Source organism: Tamandua tetradactyla, chromosome 2 (genome assembly GCF_023851605.1).
Source record: "Tamandua tetradactyla isolate mTamTet1 chromosome 2, mTamTet1.pri, whole genome shotgun sequence".
Taxonomy (NCBI): Eukaryota; Metazoa; Chordata; class Mammalia; order Pilosa; family Myrmecophagidae; genus Tamandua; species Tamandua tetradactyla.
In genome coordinates, this window is record NC_135328.1 from 50,874,591 (window position 1) to 50,894,323 (window position 19,733).

General features: G+C 45.3%; 2 protein-coding genes across 2 annotated transcripts in view; one reads left to right on the plus strand and one right to left on the minus strand.

Annotated features, from left to right (window-relative positions):
• Positions 1-3,383: 3,383 nt before the first annotated feature.
• Positions 3,384-8,710, minus strand: NAIF1 (nuclear apoptosis inducing factor 1). The gene is made up of 2 exons (XM_077145964.1): positions 7,796-8,710; positions 3,384-5,983 (listed from the first exon to the last, which is right to left on the minus strand). Exons 1-2 carry the CDS (start codon positions 8,304-8,306, stop codon positions 5,511-5,513), a joined length of 984 nt encoding a protein of 327 aa, XP_077002079.1. The 5' UTR covers positions 8,307-8,710; the 3' UTR covers positions 3,384-5,510.
• A 710-nt stretch (positions 8,711-9,420) lies between these two features.
• The window catches only part of SLC25A25 (solute carrier family 25 member 25), a 34,738-nt gene continuing 24,425 nt past the window's right edge, over positions 9,421-19,733 (plus strand). Inside the window, exon 1 of the mRNA XM_077145949.1 lies at positions 9,421-9,754. Coding sequence (XP_077002064.1) covers positions 9,503-9,754 — 252 coding nt within the window. The 5' untranslated portion in view covers positions 9,421-9,502. The remainder of the gene's footprint in view (positions 9,755-19,733) is intronic.

Sequence of the window (19,733 nt, forward strand, 5' to 3'; positions counted from 1 at the left end):
GACCCTCAGATAGAGCCCTCAGGATTCTTTAGGGTTTATAGGAATGCTGTTGGTTGGGGCTTAGCATACCATGGCAATTACCAACATGTAGCTGAAGCTACAAAAGAGTAACCTCCAGAATAGCCTCTAGACTCCATGTGAAATCTCTCAGCCGCTGATACTCCACTTTATTACATTTCTCCATCCTGTTTTGGTCAGGAAGGCATTGTCATTCCCATAGTATCAGGGCCAGGCTCATCCCTGGGAGTCATGTCCCACGTTGCCAGAGAGATACACCTCTGGGAGTCACATCCCATGTAGAGGGGAGGGTAGTTTGTTTGTAGAATTCAGCTGAGAAAGAGAAAGAGCTTGGTCTATTTGAGGAAGGAAACTCTCAGTCTGACTGGAAGTGATACGAGGCAGGAAGTGGTAAAGATGTAAGCAACATCAGGAAAGGTCTTGTAGGCATGTTAAAGAGCTTATGCTTTGTCCTGAGGGTTAAGTGAAGTCATTGAAGGGATGAACACAGGGAGAGGCCAGGTTTTATCTGCTTCTGAAGATTCTCAGGAGGAGGGTAACATGGGTGAGAGAGCACTTGGAGTTGGTGGCATTGAAGGGTGTCAGGAGGTGATCTTATCAACTAGCGGAGTTGTGAGGTGAGGCTGTGGGAGAAGTCTAGGGTGTCACTTGGGTCTTCAGCTTGAGCAACGGGGGAATGGAGGAGCCATTCCCAGAGTCCGGCTCTAGACTGAAGCAAAGTTGACAAGGTCCCTGAAGTCAAAGAGTTCCTACTGGGGAAACAGTTGGAAAATGAGCAATTCCAAGTGGGAACAGAGTTAGGGAGGAGGTGTGCAAGGAGGTACGGAGTGGAGGCAGAAGAGAGCTAACCCGGACTGGTGGGGCAGTCAGGAAAAGCCTCCTGAGGAAATGACATCCAAGCTGAGCACTGAAGGCTCAGCAGGAATTGCTCAGGGGAAGAGATGGAGCAGAAAACCAGACCATTCCAGCACAACCTCTGGTTCTCCATCACTGGACAGAGCATTTTGAAAACCCCTTTGTGAATATCCATACCAAGTTTTGGATCATCATATTTAACCAGGAGAGTTGGGTTTGCCACCGCCTGTTCCTCTCAGAAATCATCCATGCCCACCCACCGAGGTCCCCAACCAATTGTTTGGAATTTCTCCAGGGGCCAGTGAGTCTTTCGAGGAGATTTTCAAGAAGGTCTGCAGAGATGGCCCTACCCACGCCCTGGGACCCATTTAATGTGCAAAGATTCTAATCAGCTTCATGGAGAGACTCCTTCCCCCACCTTCTGCCCCAGCTGACAGTCCCAGCTGAGTTCACAGCCAGCATCCAGCATAGACTTGCAGGACATGTCAGTTATGCCATCCTGAAAGTAGACCCTCTAACCTCAGCTGAGCTGCCCCAGCTGAAACTGTGGGGACAGTGACAAGCTGTTTGAGCAGCTGAGCCCTGCCCAAATTGCAAACTCATGAGCAACTAAATGTTGTTTTAAGCCACTAAGTTTTGGGGTGTTTTGTTACACAGCAATAGATAACCAAAACAAGAAACTACTGTTATTGAGCACCTACTAGGTGACAAGCACTGTACTAAGTGTTCTACAAGCATTAACTTACTAAATTCTCACATCAGCCTTATTAGAGAAGGATTTTTAGATGAGGAAGACAAGGCTTAGAGATATTAAATGACCCTGTCCCAGAGCACACAAAAATAAGGGGCAGGCTCACTCCAAAGATGGTGCACTTCCTTGTACAACCTGCCTCTTTCAGAGAACCTACAGCAAGAGTTTCTCAGTGTCAAGCGTTTCCTTCTTCTGGCCCTGGTTCTCATGCCTCCTCTCTGCCTGGAGTCCTTCCTACTCTGCTTCCTGTGCCCTACCCACTATCTAGTTCCAGGGTCACATCTTCTATAATCTGGCTCAAATCACTTTTGACAAAGCTCCCATTGTGATATCAAGAAAAGACTCCATAGTTAGCACTTTGGAGTATCAGACACTGTGATAATGATACAGCCAGTATTTACTGGCTCAGTGCCTGCTCAGTGCTTCACATACATAATCTCATTAAACGAGTTAATACATACAGTTCTTTGAACAATGCCTTGACATAAAAAGTGCTCAAGAAATGGTAGCTATTATTCCCATCAGATCATCATAACCCTCCTACCAAGTAGAGACTATCATTCACCATCCCCACTTTATACAGGAGAAAACTGAGCTCCAGAAAGGTTAAGAGATGCAGCGAGTAAGAGATGAACCTCAAGCCCAAACCTGTCTGACTCGAGAGCCTGGTGCTTTCCATGTGGCTGCCCCACCTTTTAGGCTGCAACCCTATTGAGTGAAGCACAGCTGAGTAAAAAAGGAACACCTTTTTTGAAAGGCTTCTATCAAAATGGTTTTTGTTAAAATCAGAAAAGGTTTTAATGTTTGAAGTACTAAGTTTCAGTGGCTTGGAGGATTTCCTTTTTGGGATACTCCACATTTCACATGGGACTTTAGATAAATCAATCACCCTGATGACAGTTCTCCGCCAGCACCATCAAGATGTCACAGGTTTACTCTTGCTAAACCAACTCTCTTCTCTTTAAATATGAGTAGGTCCAAAGCCCGTAGGGAGTAGAGGTCGCCTTATTCCCTTTAAAGTGCTGAGGAGAATACCATGAGCTGTCTCTTTCTTTAACCTAGAAACTCCTCAAGGCCAGGCTCAAATCATCTCCAGTTTACATTATTTCACTGGCAGCAAGGTCAGAGGAGTTAAGAGCAGCAGTAAAGAGAATGGGCCACACCCGGGGAATAAAGAAGTTCTGTGACTTAAGGCAAATTACTCAAGGTCTGATCTTCAGTGCTGTCTGCAAACTGAGAACGATACTAGTACCTACTTCATGGGGCTATGACAGGGAGTCAATGAGATAATGCCTGCTAGGGTTGGACAGAAAAGGGGCTCACTAATTGTCTTTTTACAATAACTAAATGCTGATAATAGTGATAATTATGTCCAGGAGGGCTGGAGTCCCTCCAGAACGGAAGCCAATGGAAGCCAATCTTCAATGAGTATCTAGTCTCGGCAGCACTACTCAAATGTCAACAGTTCAGCCGAAACTCCTGAGGACAAGGACTCCCTGGGATTCCAACTGAGTTTAAGTCTTCCAGTCTCTAAGCCAGGGTTCTTCATCTCAGAAAGTATCAGAATCACCAAGAGAGCTTGTTTACCATGCATATTCTTACAGCTGTCCCCCCGGGAGTCCAGTTTGGGTGTTGGGTTAGGTCCAGGATTGTGTGAGACCCAGGGTATATGTAACAAACACTCCAGGTGATTCTCACTCAGAGTCCGAAACACTGCCCTGAACCATGAATAGACAGAATTTTTCTGTAAAGGGCCAGAGATAAAAATATTTTCAACTTTTTGGGCCAGATGTCTCTGGCAACTTTTAAACTCTGCTCTCTGCAGAGCAAAAGCAGCTATAGACAATAAATGGATGGGTGTGACTATGTTCCAATAAAACTTTATTAACAGAATCAGGTGGAGGACCCGATTTGTCCTGTGGGCCAGCTTGCCAGTCCCAGCTCTTTGCCAACCCACATTTCTTCTATATATAGCCAGTAAAGACACAGAGACTTGTGTATAAAAAAAAAGTGACGTTTCTTTAATTTAAAATTATGACCTGGAAGGAACTAGTAAGTTCAAATTTTCCAGGCTTCCTCTTTATACCCCAACTGGAACAGACACACTATTATTGGCTCAGATTTCCAACCCCAGAGAAAAACCAAACTAAGTCGCAAACCCTCAAGAAGTCCTTGCCACTTCCGCTGCAGGAGCCATCAGGGCTCCATGGAGTGAGGGGCCCAGGCTGCCAGGGGCTGCGGCTTTCCAGCCATGCTGAACAAAGCTCTTCTGCTGCCACCCAACTCTCTCACTGGGCCTGATTCCTCATCTCTACCTCCCTGTAGCAGAGAGGTTGATGACATACGGTCACCTCCCAATTATTTTGATGGGCATCTTCCCATGATTGCAATTCTAAATGGGCATGCCCAGAAGGGCAGCATCTTGCATTTTTTTCACTGAGATCTGGAGCCTTGAGTTGTAAGCATGAGTCACGCGTGGCCAAGGCACCGGTAGCAAATGACAAACTTGGGAAATGATCTGGGGAGCTGCAAGGCTCTCAATAATTGATAGCGATTTTGAAAATGAAACGAATGCCATTTGGATAAAATCCTTACAAATGTCATTGGTTTTGCTCATGGGCATAAAGATGAAACAGGGAGCACCACTCCTTCTGCACTCCAAGGTTTGGTCTGCTCTTCCCAGAGCAAAGGATGAAGGAGGCCAGAATTCAAAGTGTCCCACTTCTGAGATCAAGTTTGACTCTCCCACCTCATTATTTCATGTCAGTCATGGCTTTGGGTTCATTCCAGCCAGTGAGTGGAAGTCTTGCAAGAACATGAGGGGTTGCCTTTTATGTCAAGGGAGAAGAGCCCTGGGTGTGATGTTGTGTAGGCTCTTTTAGAGCTGAAATTTGAAAATGGGGAGTCAGCGGAGAGGGAAGGAAAAAGGGCATGTCCACAGAGCTGCATGCAGTTCCTGGAGGCCTTCCCAGGAGGGTTCGCATACAAAATAAACACAACTGGCTTGGGGCAATCCTCCTGAAAAAAGCCAACAGGTCATCTCAGAATCACTGCAGCAGGGTAACAAATTTCCATAAGGATTTGCTTTTAATTTCTCTACAATTCACAGCACCTCAAAGCCTGATGCTTGACTCAATCAAAAGATGTTGGGGCAAACCACAACAGTGCTGTCCAGGGACTCTGTGGAAGACCAGATGGCAGCCATGCCAGTCCCCACCATGCTCAGCATTCCTGAGCCTGGCTGGCTGGCTGTTCCTGTCCTTTCTGAGCTAGAGCTGTTGACATCATGGATGTATTGCAGAGGCACCCCAGGGCACGAATAAAAGCCCCTGCCGTGCCCAGGGGAATAGGAGAGAACATAGCATTACCAGAGTCCCCTGAGAACTGAGGCACAGTGAGAAGAAAACTGTGGGGTTTCCTCCTTCGGCCTAGTCACTCTGCCTCCAAAGGGAGGACGATATTTATTGCGTTACTGCCAGCACCACTGACATTATCTTACTCAAAATGATGATACCTGGGCTGGGGCAGCTCAGCACAGACCCTTGGCTGTGAGACTCCCCCCTCCAGTGACAGCCTTCCTTACAGCCGTCCCAGATCAAGTCTGGGTCATGTCATAAGCCATGACACATGACAATGTATGTCCCATCTCCAGTGCCTGGACTCCCAGCTAATCAATCTTCTAGCTCTTAGCAACGCAGCTCACAGGTTGGGGAGTAAGAAAGTCTGGGTCCCAGGAGCCTAACAAGTTCTTCCATTTCTCAGAAATGCTAGACTTGACCCCTAAATGTCCATCAGAGAGGGAGCTGTCCATGTGGCCAGCACGAAGGCCAATCACAGAACCCACATACAAGACCATGGAGGTTTCACCCTGGCTCGCCCCATGCCTTCACTGGATGATGCTGTCTGGCTGCCCATTCTGGGCCATCTGTCCAGGGTCAGAGGTTGGAGTGGGGCTTGGCGTATTGCTCTGTAGGTAGCGGCGGAAATCTTTGATCATGGGCCGGAGGACTTGGATGAGGACGCTTAAGGCTGCCTGGGTGCCCTCCATGGCCTGGGCCTGGCGCTCCTGGGCACAGGCCTGCACCTCCTGGGAACGGCGGATCATCTGCAGGAGGTCGTTTTGCTGCTCCAAGTGCTGGGCGATCTCCTTCACATGCAGATTTGTGACCCGCTGCTCCTGGATCAGTTTGGCTGAATTGAGGGCGATGCGGCTTTTAAGCGCCTGGGGCTTGACCGATGTGTCTGCATGCTGGGCCATCATGTCCACGGGGGCCTCAGCTGGCAGGGATGGGGGGGCCTCAGTAGTGCAGTATTCCACCACTCCCTCCTCCAAGGTGTGGTAGGTAGTCTCTGTGGGGACTGCAGGGAAGAAAGAGCAAGGTCAGAGGCAGGTCACTTTCTAGAAGGAATGAAGCTTGCCACAGGGGTGTGGAGGCCTTTAAGCCTCATCCTGGAGAAAGATGATGGGGAATTCCAGTTTCCCCTGCTTTATAGCTATACGTGCATAAATCTATAGTCAAAGGGATTTAGAATACCAACCTACTTGGTAACCAAAGGGCTAGCCCTTGACCTGGCAAAAACAAGGATTTTAATAATATTACAAGCAAAAATTTTAGAATACCTACTATGTGCTAGCCATGATGCTAAGTCCTTTACAGTCATTAGCTCAATAAAGCCACATAATGATACCAAGAGGTAGGTACTGTCATCTCGATTTTCAGAAATAAAGAAATAGATAAATGTGTGCCTAAGGCCACAAAGCAATTTCAGCAGAAGCAAGAGGCAAACCCAAGTCTCCCTGATACCAGGGTCCCATGTGCTCATAAACGCCCTACTGGGCTGCTTCTAGATAATAAAAGCACCTCAGAGGCAGGACCACATGCTCCCTGTTCTGCCAGCACACAGTAGGCATCTTGTATGGGATGCTTCACCCAAGCTGCTTGCAGCCAGACTCATCCTACCTTCTTTGGTGCCGTCTTGAATTCCATGTTCCTTGTGGCCAAGCAGAAAGGGAGGTGGGAGTAAGACAACAGCAGAAAGTGCCCAATAATACCTCACAGTCTCCTTCATGACCCTGGTGAGTGGGATACCTACAGGTCCTTCCTGCTGCAGGACAGCAATTTACTTGCTTTGTGTTTGTCCCCTCTTTTCCCACCCCAATATACTAGAGAAATATGACACCTTCCTAATAGCAATCGTAAGAAGGAGAATGGCACTCACACGTACACCCAACCCCTAAGCCCCAATGAAATTCACTGATTGATATAATTCAGAGCCCATGACAAACAAGCAGGATGAACCACCACTAGTACAAATGCTTTATCTGAACTAAAAAATCCAACCCAAGCAAATTCCATTGTCATTCATAGCTAAGAACCTTTGAAGGGATTTTAGATGGACTTTTTGGGCTTCCACGCATGCAGTAAAGGTCAATTTTCTCTACCCTTCAAAGCCAACATTAATCATAAGTCCCCCTCATCTCTGCCAGGAAGTCCACCTTGATTCTCTGAGCTGGAATGCCTCTTCCACCTCTTGAGTCTTTAGGTTCTTCCAACTGACAGCACAGTTATTCATTTATGTGTCTTATCTGTCCTATTAGAATGAAACCGACCTATACTTTTGACACTTCGGTAATCCCAGCACCAGCATAGGGCCTGGAGCAGAATAAGTGCTAATGTTTGATGAATGAATGAATGCATGCATGAGTAGATCAACAGCAGGAACCATGAGTTTCCCCAGGCATACAGCAGTGCCTGATGGATGCTCACTGCACTGAAAACACAAAGCCTCTGTCTAGAATCCATGTCCCACTTGGGCATTATCATTCCCACCTATTCATTCAACAGATATGTCCTGACTGCCTACTATGTGCCAAATCCTGTGGGGAAACAAACATGGTCTCTGTCTTCAAGAACCACACAGTTCAGAAAGTGGGGATGAGTCATGGACATAAATGGTGGCAAAACATAGTAGAAAGCTATCCAGCTTGTCAGAAGTCGAGACAATGTGCCGAGAAAGTCCCAAAGAGAACAAGATCACTTATGTCTAGGGAGCTCTTAAAACCACCATCTGACCATTGACCCTCGGCAGCCAACCGTCCCCAGGCTGCCCCAGCTCTTGCTGGCCCTTCCCATTTATGCACGCTGGAACTGGGCAAGAGAGGTCACTCACTCTGTGTCAGGGTGACCGTGGCTGCAGCTGCAGTGGCTGTGGGTCCAAGTGCCACAGGGTGGATCTCTGTGGTACTGGGCAGGCTGATGATGGTGGCCTCACCCAGCAGGTTGCAGATGCGTTGTTGCATGGGCGTCAGCAGTACAGGGGCTACAGCTGGGCCACCACCGCCAGTGCCACCACCTGTCCCAGGCCCACCAGCTCCATCCTCCTCAGTGGGCCCTGGGGCCTCGCTACCCTCCACAGCCGCCCGGACCTGGGCAACCTTGCGACGGACCTCAGTCTTGAGGTCAGACCACTTCTTCTTGACCTCAGGCAGCTCCCTACGACAGGTGGCCACAGCATTGACCCTTCTTAGGATGCCGTGCCAGGCCGCACTCTTGGCGGCCAGAGGGACCCCAGCGTTGAAGTGATTCACCAGCAGGTGCTTCTTCAGCTCCAGCTCCTCCACAATGATCTCCACCTCCCGCTCTGAGAAGTTCATCTTCCTCTTCTTGGCTGGGACAGCCATAGCTTCTCCACTCCCCTCTTTTAAATTAACTATAATCCTCTCAACCGCCCAAATTTCCCTTCTCTTCTTCCTCAGCCTCGCCCCTCACCCACCCCCTCCAGGGGATAGGCCGGGATTGCCGAAGGCCAAGCACCAAGCCTTTGGTAACCCCCCTCACTACGCAAAATGCGTAGGGCCCAGCCCTAACCGGCCTAGACGCCACCAGCCAGCTGCGTAATGGCTTCCTGAATTTGCCTCTTCCGCCGGGGTATGCGGAGATCCGCCCACTTCACCTGATCCCGCCTCCCAGCGCTCCTCTAGCGATCTGCCCTGCCGGTTGGGCGCAGCTCAAATTTCACGTCGCTCACTGGTTCTTTTGGTTTGTCGCTTACCTAATGAGCCCGCCCACTTACTTGAGGTGGCCTGATCATTGGTCTAAAGATGTGTCTGTCACTACAAGGTACACCGCCCTTCTAAGCCTTTATTCACTTCCATTGGAAAGTCATTCTGTCATTCAATCAATAGTACGACTTTTACGCCTTTAAATTCAGCTGTTTTATTGGTGGTTTAGGGACTTAAGACTAGCAGAACCCAGCCTCTTGAGAATACACGGTTCTTTCAGCCTTGAGACGGCCAATAAATTCCATCCACGTGCACAAATTTTGGCCTTGCAATTGCAGTTCACAATTGTTTCTCACACTAATTCTGCTTCCCGCTGGAGACTCCGATCTTTCCGCACACGACCGCTCCTCCCATGTTTTTGATTCCGCAGCCTATACAGCGTTTCTGATGGAAACTGGACACGGAGCCTTCCGTTTGCCAATCTCATGACTTCGACCTATCGCTGCGGGATTTCTCTACAGCCAATCCCGGTTTCCCTCAGTTTGAATCAGCCGCAGGCTGAGCCGGGATCGCCCCGCCCTCCGCATTGATCCAGGTAGTCTTGAGTGGTGTGGGCCGTCCCGAGCAGGCCCCGCCCACGCCCCTCGCCCCTCCCAGAGCGCCATCCAAATCTGTGGCTGGCCGGCGGCTCGCCTGGGGGCGTGGCCAGAGAGGAGGCTCGCGGCGGGGCGGGGCTCCCGGAAGCAGCCCCTCCCGCCAGTTTGCCGGCTTCTCGCAGCCCGCGCTCGCTGTCTGAACACACCCGGCGTGTCTTCCGCGTTCTGCCCGTCGGCTGGCTGCCCTCGCCTCGCGCTCGGCGCCCCTGTCTCGCGTCGATGGTGAGCAGTGTGTTGTGCCGCTGCGTGGCCTCTCCGCCGCCGGACGCCGCCGCCGCCGCCTCCGCCTCGTCGCCGGCGTCAGTGGGGGACCCGTGTGGCGGCGCCGTCTGCGGGGGTCCGGACCACCGTCTGCGCCTGTGGAGCCTCTTCCAGACTCTCGACGTTAACCGCGACGGCGGCCTGTGTGTCAACGACCTGGCGGTGGGGCTGCGGCGCCTGGGACTGCACCGCACCGAAGTCGAGCTCCGGGTAGGCGGCGCGCACTGTCTGCGCGGGCTGGGATGGGGGCCTCTTTGCTCCCCGGCTCCTCCATTGGTGACGGGCCTGGGACGCTGAGTGACAGGTGTGGACGTCCAGGCTTCTTGGGCAGCTCCTTGAAGCTTGAGGTCTGGGTGGACTGCACCTTGGGTTGGGCAGGACCCCTAAGGTTCAGAGGCGTAGTGCCCCCTGACTGACAGATGGACACTCCATTTGTGCCCTGGGGGGAAGGAACCCCTTCCTGACTTCTGTGGACGCTTAGGCCGGGGAGAGACTCTTCGTGGGCATAAGTAGGCACTCTCTGGGCGTTCTGATGGGAGAAAAGCCCCTTGCTGCCCAGGCTTTCCCCAAAGTAGAACTGCAAGTCTCAGGAGTTTCCCTTTCAAGCCTGATGCTCCTCCCTGGCACGACGAGTTCATCCATTCATCTCCAGCAGCACTCTCCTTCCTCTTCTGTTTCCATGCCACCCGTGGGCCCTGAGCTGGTTCCTCTCAGAAGCATGTGGGAGTGGGAGAAAATGGGAACTGGGGTTTCAGGCAGATGTGCGACAGTGTGGGTGGTTTCAGCAGTATCTTGCCATACTTATCCAGAAAAAGACATGCAGGCTTGGCATGTGAAAGAATCTGGGGGAAATTTATTCCTAAAAGTGAAAGTGTTGGAGACCTAAGAAAGGAGATTGTTACTCTTGCTCTAGAGTGGGTCCATGTTAGGGTGGGGGTGAAGGGGTGGGAGGTGGGTTGGGAAAGGGGGATGGCCATCTCTGGGATTGCCAGAAAGAGGTTTTGTCCTTTCTGTGTAAGAAAGAACACAAGAGCAGAGGCTCTTCTTAGAGCAGTGGCTGCTTCTTCCCCTTTTGTCTCTCATGGTATGTTTTTCAGCCTGACTTTGTAAGCTGTAGCTGCCCAGTATTTCTTTTTATTTTGACTTAGCCTGATTTACAACCTGGAGTAGGACCATTGAGTACTCACTTTGTAACCTGTTTCTCTTCTAAGTTAGTTTGTTTGCTCTATTTGTACCTATAACAATTAGAGAATAACCCATAACTAAATATGAAAAAAATCTTTTGGTTAAGTGCCAGTGTATTAAATCAGTTTGTTGGTTGGGTGGATGTACAAAAGGTGTTCTAAACTCATGTCCAAAGTATCTTGGATCAACAGCCAAGGTATTTAACCTACTTAGGATCATCCTAGGAAGACCAGGGGCAACTGTGAAAATGGAATCCTTGGGTTAAGTCCTAGAGATTTAGAGACAAGCTTCAAAATTTTTTCAAAAGTCAGTCATGCTATTAAAGAAGCCAGAAAAGATATCAGACTTCAATTACAGATAAGAATGAAGCCGATCTGGTTGGGACTAAGGTAAATCAGAATACAGGGTAAAGGATGATATTGTCCACGTTTTGGAGCTTCACTTACTGTATGAGACCTAAGGAAAAGCGGTTTATTTTGTCCAAAACCTAAATTTTCTGTAGCACAAAATCTAACTTAACTTGTCTGGCCAGTTCAGTTAAATAACCTAAACACATGCAGCCTAGAATTGGGAATGAGTTCTTGAAATTCTGAATAGCTTAATGTAATACCCAGATACCTTCCAGAGTATGGTGAGCAGATAATTTAAAAGTATTGGTAAAGTCTCTAAGCCCAACTCTTCAAGTGAAACTATTGCCCTCCCCCCTACGTGGAACATGACATCCAGGGGTGAAAGTCTCCCTGGCAGCGAGGGAGATGACTCCCAGGAATGAGCCTGGCCCTGGCACCGTGGGATCAATATTGCCATCCTGACCAAATGGGGGAAAAGAAATGCAACAAATAAGGTATCAGTAGCTGAGAGAATTCAAATAGAGTTGAGAGGCTACTCTGGAGGTCACTCTTATGCAAGCCTCAGTTAGACATTGCTACCTATCATAACTTGCCAAACCCCAACCAAAACTATTCCTTCCAATCCTAAAGAACACCTAGGGCATTATATAAGATTCTACAAAAGTTAATGCACTACGGTAACTCCAAAACCTGCAACCTCCAGATGGGTCCCTGGACCAGATAAGTCTTGAAATGCAGAGGGGCCAGCCACTCCAGAACATCAACTAGTTCCATCCCTCTACCCCATATTATCGACAGCCCCTTCCAATATGAAAAAGTTAGAATAGATATATAGCGTAAATACCCCTAAAGAGTGAGAGAAAGATCAAAGGTAATGGTGGAGTTATACAGAGAAGGTAGTGTTTAACAAATGAGTATGATTGCTGAATCATCATATTGATATTTCTTTTAGTCTCGAGTATCTTAGAGCAGCTAGAAGTAAAAACCTCTAATTGTAGAATTGTAACCCATACCAAACTCTGAAATCTGTTCTACAAGTAATTGTTGCAATATACTTTGAAATTTATTGGTTTTTTTGTATATATGTTATTTTTCACAAAAAGAGAGAAAAAAGTCAATTGTGATGATAAATACACAGCTATATTGTGAACTATTGATTGTACACTTTGGATGTGTACAATATATTCACGTGTATGTGTATATGAATATATAATATACATCAATAAAAAATAATAAAAAAAAGGATCAAAGGAGAAGATAGGATTTAACAAATGGAAATGACTCCTGAATCATTATTATATTTCTTTTAGTCTCCAGTATTTTGGATCAGCCATAAGAAACACCCTAAAATTGTGGAACTGTAACCCATACCAAATTCTGAAATCTGTTCCATAGCTAATTGTAGTGGTATGCATTGAAATTTATTGCTTTTTTGTACATATATTATTTTTCACAATTAAAAAGTAAAAAAAAAAAATATTGGCAAAGTCCCTTGAGGGACTGGAAAAAAAAAATGAAGCTATTGAACTTTCCCACCTGAGAAATCCCTGACACTCTCTCAAATATTAGGAACTCTCAAGTTAATAGGCCAAGCCCTTGAGCTTGAGGCTTGCTCATATGAGATTTGTATCTGTAATAGAGAAGCTAAGTCTACCCATAATAATGCCTAAGAGTTACTTCAGGAGAGTCTCTTTTGTTTCTCAGATGTGACCTCTCTCTCTCTCTCTTAGCCCAACTCTGCAAGTGGAATCATTGCCCTTGCCCCTACATGGGACATGATGTCCAGGGATGTAAGTCTCCCTGGCAAAGTGGGACATGACTCCCAGGGATGGCCCTGGCATCACGAGAGCAACAATGCCTGCCTACCTGACCTGGATATCAGTGGCTGAGAGATTTCAAATGGAGTCAAGAGGCTATTCTGAAAGTTACTCTTATGCAAGCTTCAGCTAGATGTTGGTACTTGCCATGGTATGCCAAGCTCCAACAAACAGTATTCCGGAAAACCCTAAAGAACACCTAGGGCTCTATCTGAGACTGTAGAAAAGTTTCACTCCCTTAAATTTATTTTTCAGAAACCTCTAACCTCTGATGGGTCCTAGGCCAGATAAGTCTTGGAACCCAGAGTTACCAGTCTCTCCAAGAGTATCCCCTATCCATAATGTCAACACCCCTTCTCAACGTGAAGTTAGAATGGCCATTGCCAACATATCCCTAAAGAGTGGGAGAAGGATCAAAGGAGAAGGAGGAATTGTTTCAGAGAAGATAGGATTTAACAAATGAGTATGACTACTGAATCATATTGATATTTCTTTTTAGTCCTCAGTGTCTTAAAGCAGCTGGAAGGAAACACCTGAATTGGTAGAACTGTAACCCATGCCACACTTTGAAATTTGTTCTAAAACTACTTGTTAAAATATGCTTTGAAATTTATTGCTTTTTGGTACATATGTTTAAAAATGTTAAAAAAAAAATCAGTTGTGAGCTGGATATTTCCCCATACATATATAAGTCACCTGGAAAGATAGCAGAGGATTTGTGCCTTAGGGGCTCAGAAAGGTGTGAGCCCACAGTGAACCTTTCTGCTTTTATAAGCCTGCCCACTTGGCATATGCCACCAGACACGTTGAGGGCATCTGGCTGTGGGGGTGTATTAAATGTTTATACCACACTTTGTGGCACAACTGAGTCACAGAGTTCTTGTGATTTGTGGCATATCTGATCATGATCCTAATCCTTTTTTTTTACTATATGGGCAGGCACCGGGAATCAAACCTGGGTCCTCTGGCATGGCAGGCAAGCATTCTTGCCTGCTGAGCCACCGTGGCCCCTAATCCTTTTTTTTTGGCAGTAAATTTCTAAGGAAGAACAAAGAGAAAGTGATCATTTTTCTTTCCAATGTTGAAAGAAAGCCTTTTTTATTAGCCAAAGGGAGCCTGGCTCCTCGGGGTCACTTCGCCTCTAACGTCTTGGCTCTGGAACTGATCGAAGTTTAATGATGTGAAACAATTTTTTAAAATTCTTTTGGTGTATGGATTTATTATGGACTCCTTGACTATTTCAACAATTCTTTCAACTTTTGAGGAAGATTGGAAATGATCCAATTTATTAGTTTATTACCTGTTGAGGAGCACAAGTTTGTCCTGAGGTGAATATTTTAAGTATTCGGAAGAAAATCTGCCTTTTTGTAAATAACTTAGTCACAGGAAGACACATGGCTTCATGTACCCCTGTACCACTTCCTGTTGAAGTAGTATCAGTATTAACTGTTTAAGTAAAAAGCAATGGTACAGTTTTGCAGGACTATCAAGAACCAAAAGAGAATCTGGGTCCTTTTCAGGCCAAAAATGGGTCATCTGCCACGAAAATAGGGATTGAACATATGACATCAAATTTTGGAAGCTGCTTCAGGTGACCTGATGCTTGGGTTTGCAGGAGAATCAGCTGTGAATGCTAATGAAGGAGTAGTGAGTGAACCCAGGTCTTGTGACTAACCAGACTTTTGCTAGACGGCTAGTTTACAGCAGCTTGGGTCAGGTTTTCTTTAAAAACAAACAGCAAGTTTTGGTGTTTGCCTTTGTTACAGAGGAGATTCAGACAGTCAAAGAAAAATTACTTAAAATGGAAGTGGGTAGAGAAACCCATGGCAGCCAGCCAGGGAACATTTTCTTTATAAAGGGCACATGAGCAAGATGCCTGTCCTAGGACAAAAGAAGGGAAGCCTGTCCTAGGTTAAAAAAAATCTTTTATTTATTAAAGAAATAAAAAGATTATGAAATAGTAGAGACTTTGGGAGCTGCAACCAGCCAGAGCTAATTATAGCATTGCCTATTTTCATGTGATCACCACATCTTTGTCTTAAAACAAATTTAAAAATATAGGTTAGAACTCAGCTGACCAATCAGAGGAAGAAAGCAAGCTGGGATACATGTAAACAGTTGTCCCTTCAGCTGCAGCTTGTGGAGGAGAGTGGGCTCTCTTAAGGAACTGTGATTAATGCAGGTGAGGATTCCAGATAATGGTATAAATGAGTTTGCTGATTTGGAGACTTCAGTAATCTGGCTTGAGTTCACACATGTACCATGTAGTCTGAGCTTCACAGTAACTTTGTGATGTAGGCAAGGCAGTGATTTTACCCCATTTTACAAGTGAAAGAACAGAAGTTCAAAAAGACAACCTCAAAAATCATTTGACAGCTAAGAGTCAAAGAAGGAATTAGAACCATCTTCTGAGTCTTGGTTCATTCTTTTAACATACCATTTGTTTCTGAGGAACATGAATAGAGTTCCAAATCTGATTATTTTGGAGAACTTGAAGAGATAAGGAGAAATTGATTAAAACAAACAAACAAACAAACAAAACACCTCTCTTCTCCAAAGTAGGTTTTAAGATTATCTAGAGAATATTCTGTCAAAGAACAAGAATCTGTCCTGCCCTAATTCTCTTTGACCTGAGCTGTATACACGAGGCAATCCCTGTTGACTTGAAATAATTGAATGGAGGATTAGCATTGTGGAATTGGTATTGCTTAATCAGAAGCATTGAACTCTATACCTTTTAAGTGTTTGGTCATTTGGGAGGAGAATGTTTACCAAAATAGCTGGATTTACATAAAATAGTCTGCAGAAGAAGTATTTTTTTTTGGAAAAAAAGTATAGGCATCATTTAATGCAATGTAATAGCCCATTAGAAAAAGAAGAAAATACAGTTTGCAGATTGGATTGAATTCATTTGTCAAAATGATAGTATTATATTGTTGCAAAATTGGTTTCTGGCTCAAACTACTTGTCATTAAGTCAACTAGAAGATTTTTTTTTTAATGAGTCAATATATAGAAAGGTGGAGTCAGTTATTCTGATCCTAAAACCAGATAACAGATAAGAATATATCAAGAGTCAATCTGATTGACTGGAGCTTCAATTGAATGAAGACCTTGGTGTTCAAAGAATCATCAATTGTTGAAATCTCACAGGAACCACAGGAGAATGAGGGAAACAAATATTTTGCTGGTATTACTTTCCAGTCCCGCTGAGTACAGCTGTGGGATGAAATCAGTGAACAAAGCTGTACCTGTACAGGAGTAGCCTCATTAAACTCAAGCCTGGACAGGCTTTTTATTTTAAACTACTTCATATAACACTTTGTGAATTTGGCAGAATCATAGAATTCAGTCTTAGAAGAGTCACTGGCTGGCCATGGGCCAGTTGCCCACCCAATGTAGGGATCATTCTTCCTGCGATGTTGTCGGCAGATGGACATCCAGGCCGTTCCAGTGTGGACCTTATCGCAGTCATCATTTTGTCTTTGTTATGTCAAACAGAAACCTCTCTTGTAAACACTACCCATTAGCCCCAAGTTTATCTTATGGAGCAACACGGAAAAGTGATCCAAAGGTCCTTCAAATATCTGAAAACTTCTGTCTTGTCTTCGTAAAAAACAGTAGATGCTTCTTTCTATTTTTCACGTGATGTGCTATTCACACCTTTCAGAGTTCCCTCACCTGCGACAGTGTACCATGGGGGTTATGAGGTAGGCTTTGTGGTAGAGACTTGGACTTACTGTTTGCTAGTTGTGTGAACTTGAGCGGGTTAATCTCTCCAAGTCTACTTCCTCATCGGAAACGTGGTGGCATGAATACCTACTTCATAAGATTGTGGCATGGGGTAAATCAGATAAAGTCTATAAGGAACAGAAGACAGCATCTGGCATAGAGGAGTTCAATGCATGGTGACTTTTGTCCTCATTGATTCTTTGATAATGGTTGTCTAGAATTGGTCATAATCATCTACATTTTCCCCAGCTCGATTAGTTGGAAAGTAAATGCAAAGAAGGGCAGAGACTGAGGAAATTGGTAGCAAAGGGTGTGTAGCACCCAGGTAAAGCATCTGCAATCTAGAGCAGAAGAACATTCAGCAACTTTAGAGGAGAAGGTGTGGTTTATGTGAAGCCTGGACCCTGTGGGCATTAGGAAGAACGTTGGTGGCCAGAGATTTCTAATAAGTTGTTGAGCAGAATCACTCTATTAACACAGGCTTCATAATAAGGTCTTGGGCTTAAATGTTTCCCTGGACAGAACGGAGCCCTGTGAGTACTGATCTGATTTGGCAAGCCTGTTGCCCACTGTTTTCTTTCAAATATGAAGTTGAATTAGAAAGTTGTGTAAATGGACGGCTGAGCAACTTTAGCTTAAAACCTTTGAAGATTATTTTTCACTGACCCTGTGATTTTACAAAAGAGGGACAGGCCAAGAGAGATCCAGCTGGTTGAAGGTAAGGCTGGTGCCAGAACCCAGGATTTTGACTCTGCCCAAGTTTAGCCCACCACAACTGCCTCCTTCTTTCTATGACTAGAGATAGTTCTCTTGTCCCTAAAACTTTGCAAAATTTACTTTAACAGTTCACAACATTGGTATTGTGCTTAACAGCAGTTCAGCATTTTAAGGCCCCTTGTGGTGTTCAGGAAGCAGTGACTAAAATGATAGGTGCATTGTCCTTACATATGGGATCAAAAAAACTCAGCACAATGTAGTACCTAAGAAAAAAACAATGTCCTAAAGATTCACCTTCCTTTAAAGTAAATAAATGAATAACAAAGGTAGGACCCTTCCTGGTTTTCCAGGAAGCTTGAAAAGAAGGTGAGCTATGACTCTTTTCTGCAAGGCCAGTCAGGAAACTGGAGATGTTAGCTGCCCTTACTCTTCCTGTTGTTTATGAAGCTTTCCATGCTGCTCTTTCAACCCCTGGCCTCTTTACTCCAAACTTTCCTCCCCATCTCAGCTGGAGACTGATGTGACTCTTCTTACCAAAACACAAAACTACCTACATTGTGTGAAAAAAACTCAAAAATAAAGAGAAAGAAAAAGTGAGGAGAGGGTAGTTCAGCTCACCAAGAATAAGAATAAATGACTAAATCTTAGTCTGTAGGTGTGACACAGTTGGTTAAAATCAACTATATTTTAACCAATAGGTTGGCTCTTTGTCCGTCTCAAATAGGTAAATCCTGCTGTTGCTTTGGTTAATGCATTTAGATTGAACTTGAACCCACAGAACGTTAGAACTAAGGTTTTCAAGGTTTGTCTAGTTCATTTCCCACATTTTGCAGGTCACAGAGATTAAAATGACTTGCCCAGGGTCATACAGAAGCATTTTAGGAGGTATTTTAGGGGGAAAGATAAGGTCTTTCTATTGCCACTCAGTGATGCATTTATAGACATGGTTAACTTTTTTCCTTTTTTTTTTTTTTAACACATCTTGGATATATTCTTTTGTTTGCCATAGGTATCTTCCTGTCTAATCTGTATAAGAATTAAAAACAGGATCTGGAGATTAAATTGTTCTATAGCGAAACACTCCTTTTCTGAATTGTTTCTAAGAGCTGGTGTGGTGCAAACCTTCCCAGAATTCTCCCAGGTACCCTCCACACCCTGAACAGGTCTGATGTCTGTTTGCTGAAGACAGCCGACGGGTAGCTTTCACACACCTGTCCGTGCTGTTTGCTCTGCGGCCTTCCCTCAGTGCAGAGTAAACAGCTGATAAAAGCTGTTTGCATTCATCCAATCTCAGTTTTCAAATGAGATCCTGAAATCATTTTTAAGAAACAAAATATTTAGTGTCATTTTAATAAATCTGATTGTTTGCCTTTTCATGGGAGAGAGAATAAGGATAAAGTGGCTGTGACAAACAGACTTAGCATGTAAGACTTGTCTGGCTTCTACTGGTCAGATTTGCATTGCCTGCAAAATACTCAATATGTAAGAAGAGTCCAGTTTGCACTGATCAGGTTTGGATTGGTTGAGAACTGTTTTGATCATTTCTCATGTAGGTGGTTGAGTTTCTACATGCTGGCCTCAATACCATTCTCTCCCCTTCCCCATTACACTTGGCACATTTTTAATCTGAAGGAGAATCAGGCTTTCATGAGAGTAGAAAAAAGAAGAGAAATTATACGGTTTCTGTGGAGACTCTTGCTTCCACAGAACTTTTTTTTTTCACATGGGCAGGCACTGGGAATCGAACCCGGGTCCTCGGGCTTGGCGGGCAAGCATTCTTACCTGCTGAGCCACCGTGGCCTGCCCTTCTTCCACAGAACTTTAATTTATGAATTATATCTCAAAATCTTACACTTAAAACTGAGTTAATTTTGTACATTTCTAGCTTGCTTTTAGGGGGAAAAAGGACATCTTTGTTACCAGGCATTCAGCTTGGACATGGGACCTTGATGGGGACTGGCTTTTCACCAGGAATAAACTGAGGTCATCCAAGAGACTGTGACTGTTTTCCCATCGTCCACTTTTCTTCCTCTTCTACAGTTACAGAAGTTTTCTTCAGGGAGTTTTTGCCAAAACTAGGTTTTCTGGTTTTATTTCCTAAAATGGAAATAGATTAGGGGGTTTCACATTTTTCTTCACTGCAGTATTATCTTTAATACCTTTGTTTCATTGGTGCCAAATGAGGCAAGCACCTGGCCCTCTTTATTTTCTAATTGTAGGCTGAGTCACAGGCAGGAAGATGTTTAATAGTTCCAAAACCCCAGCTGCCCACAGCAAGCCATAGGGAGCACACAGGATCTAAACTTGAACTTAACCATTGATTCAGTGCAGTGGAGACGTATGCACTGATACTCACCTGCTCCAGCCGTGCCCCTGAAATAGCAAATTG

Bases quoted from the DNA above. Each gene is read 5' to 3' on its own strand.
- NAIF1 (XM_077145964.1), bottom strand. From the start codon at position 8,306: ATGGCTGTCCCAGCCAAGAAGAGGAAGATGAACTTCTCAGAGCGGGAG. The intron at 5,984-7,795 runs GTGAGTGACCTC...TCTTCCCTGCAG, and splicing joins CACGGTCACCCTGACACAGA to TCCCCACAGAGACTACCTAC.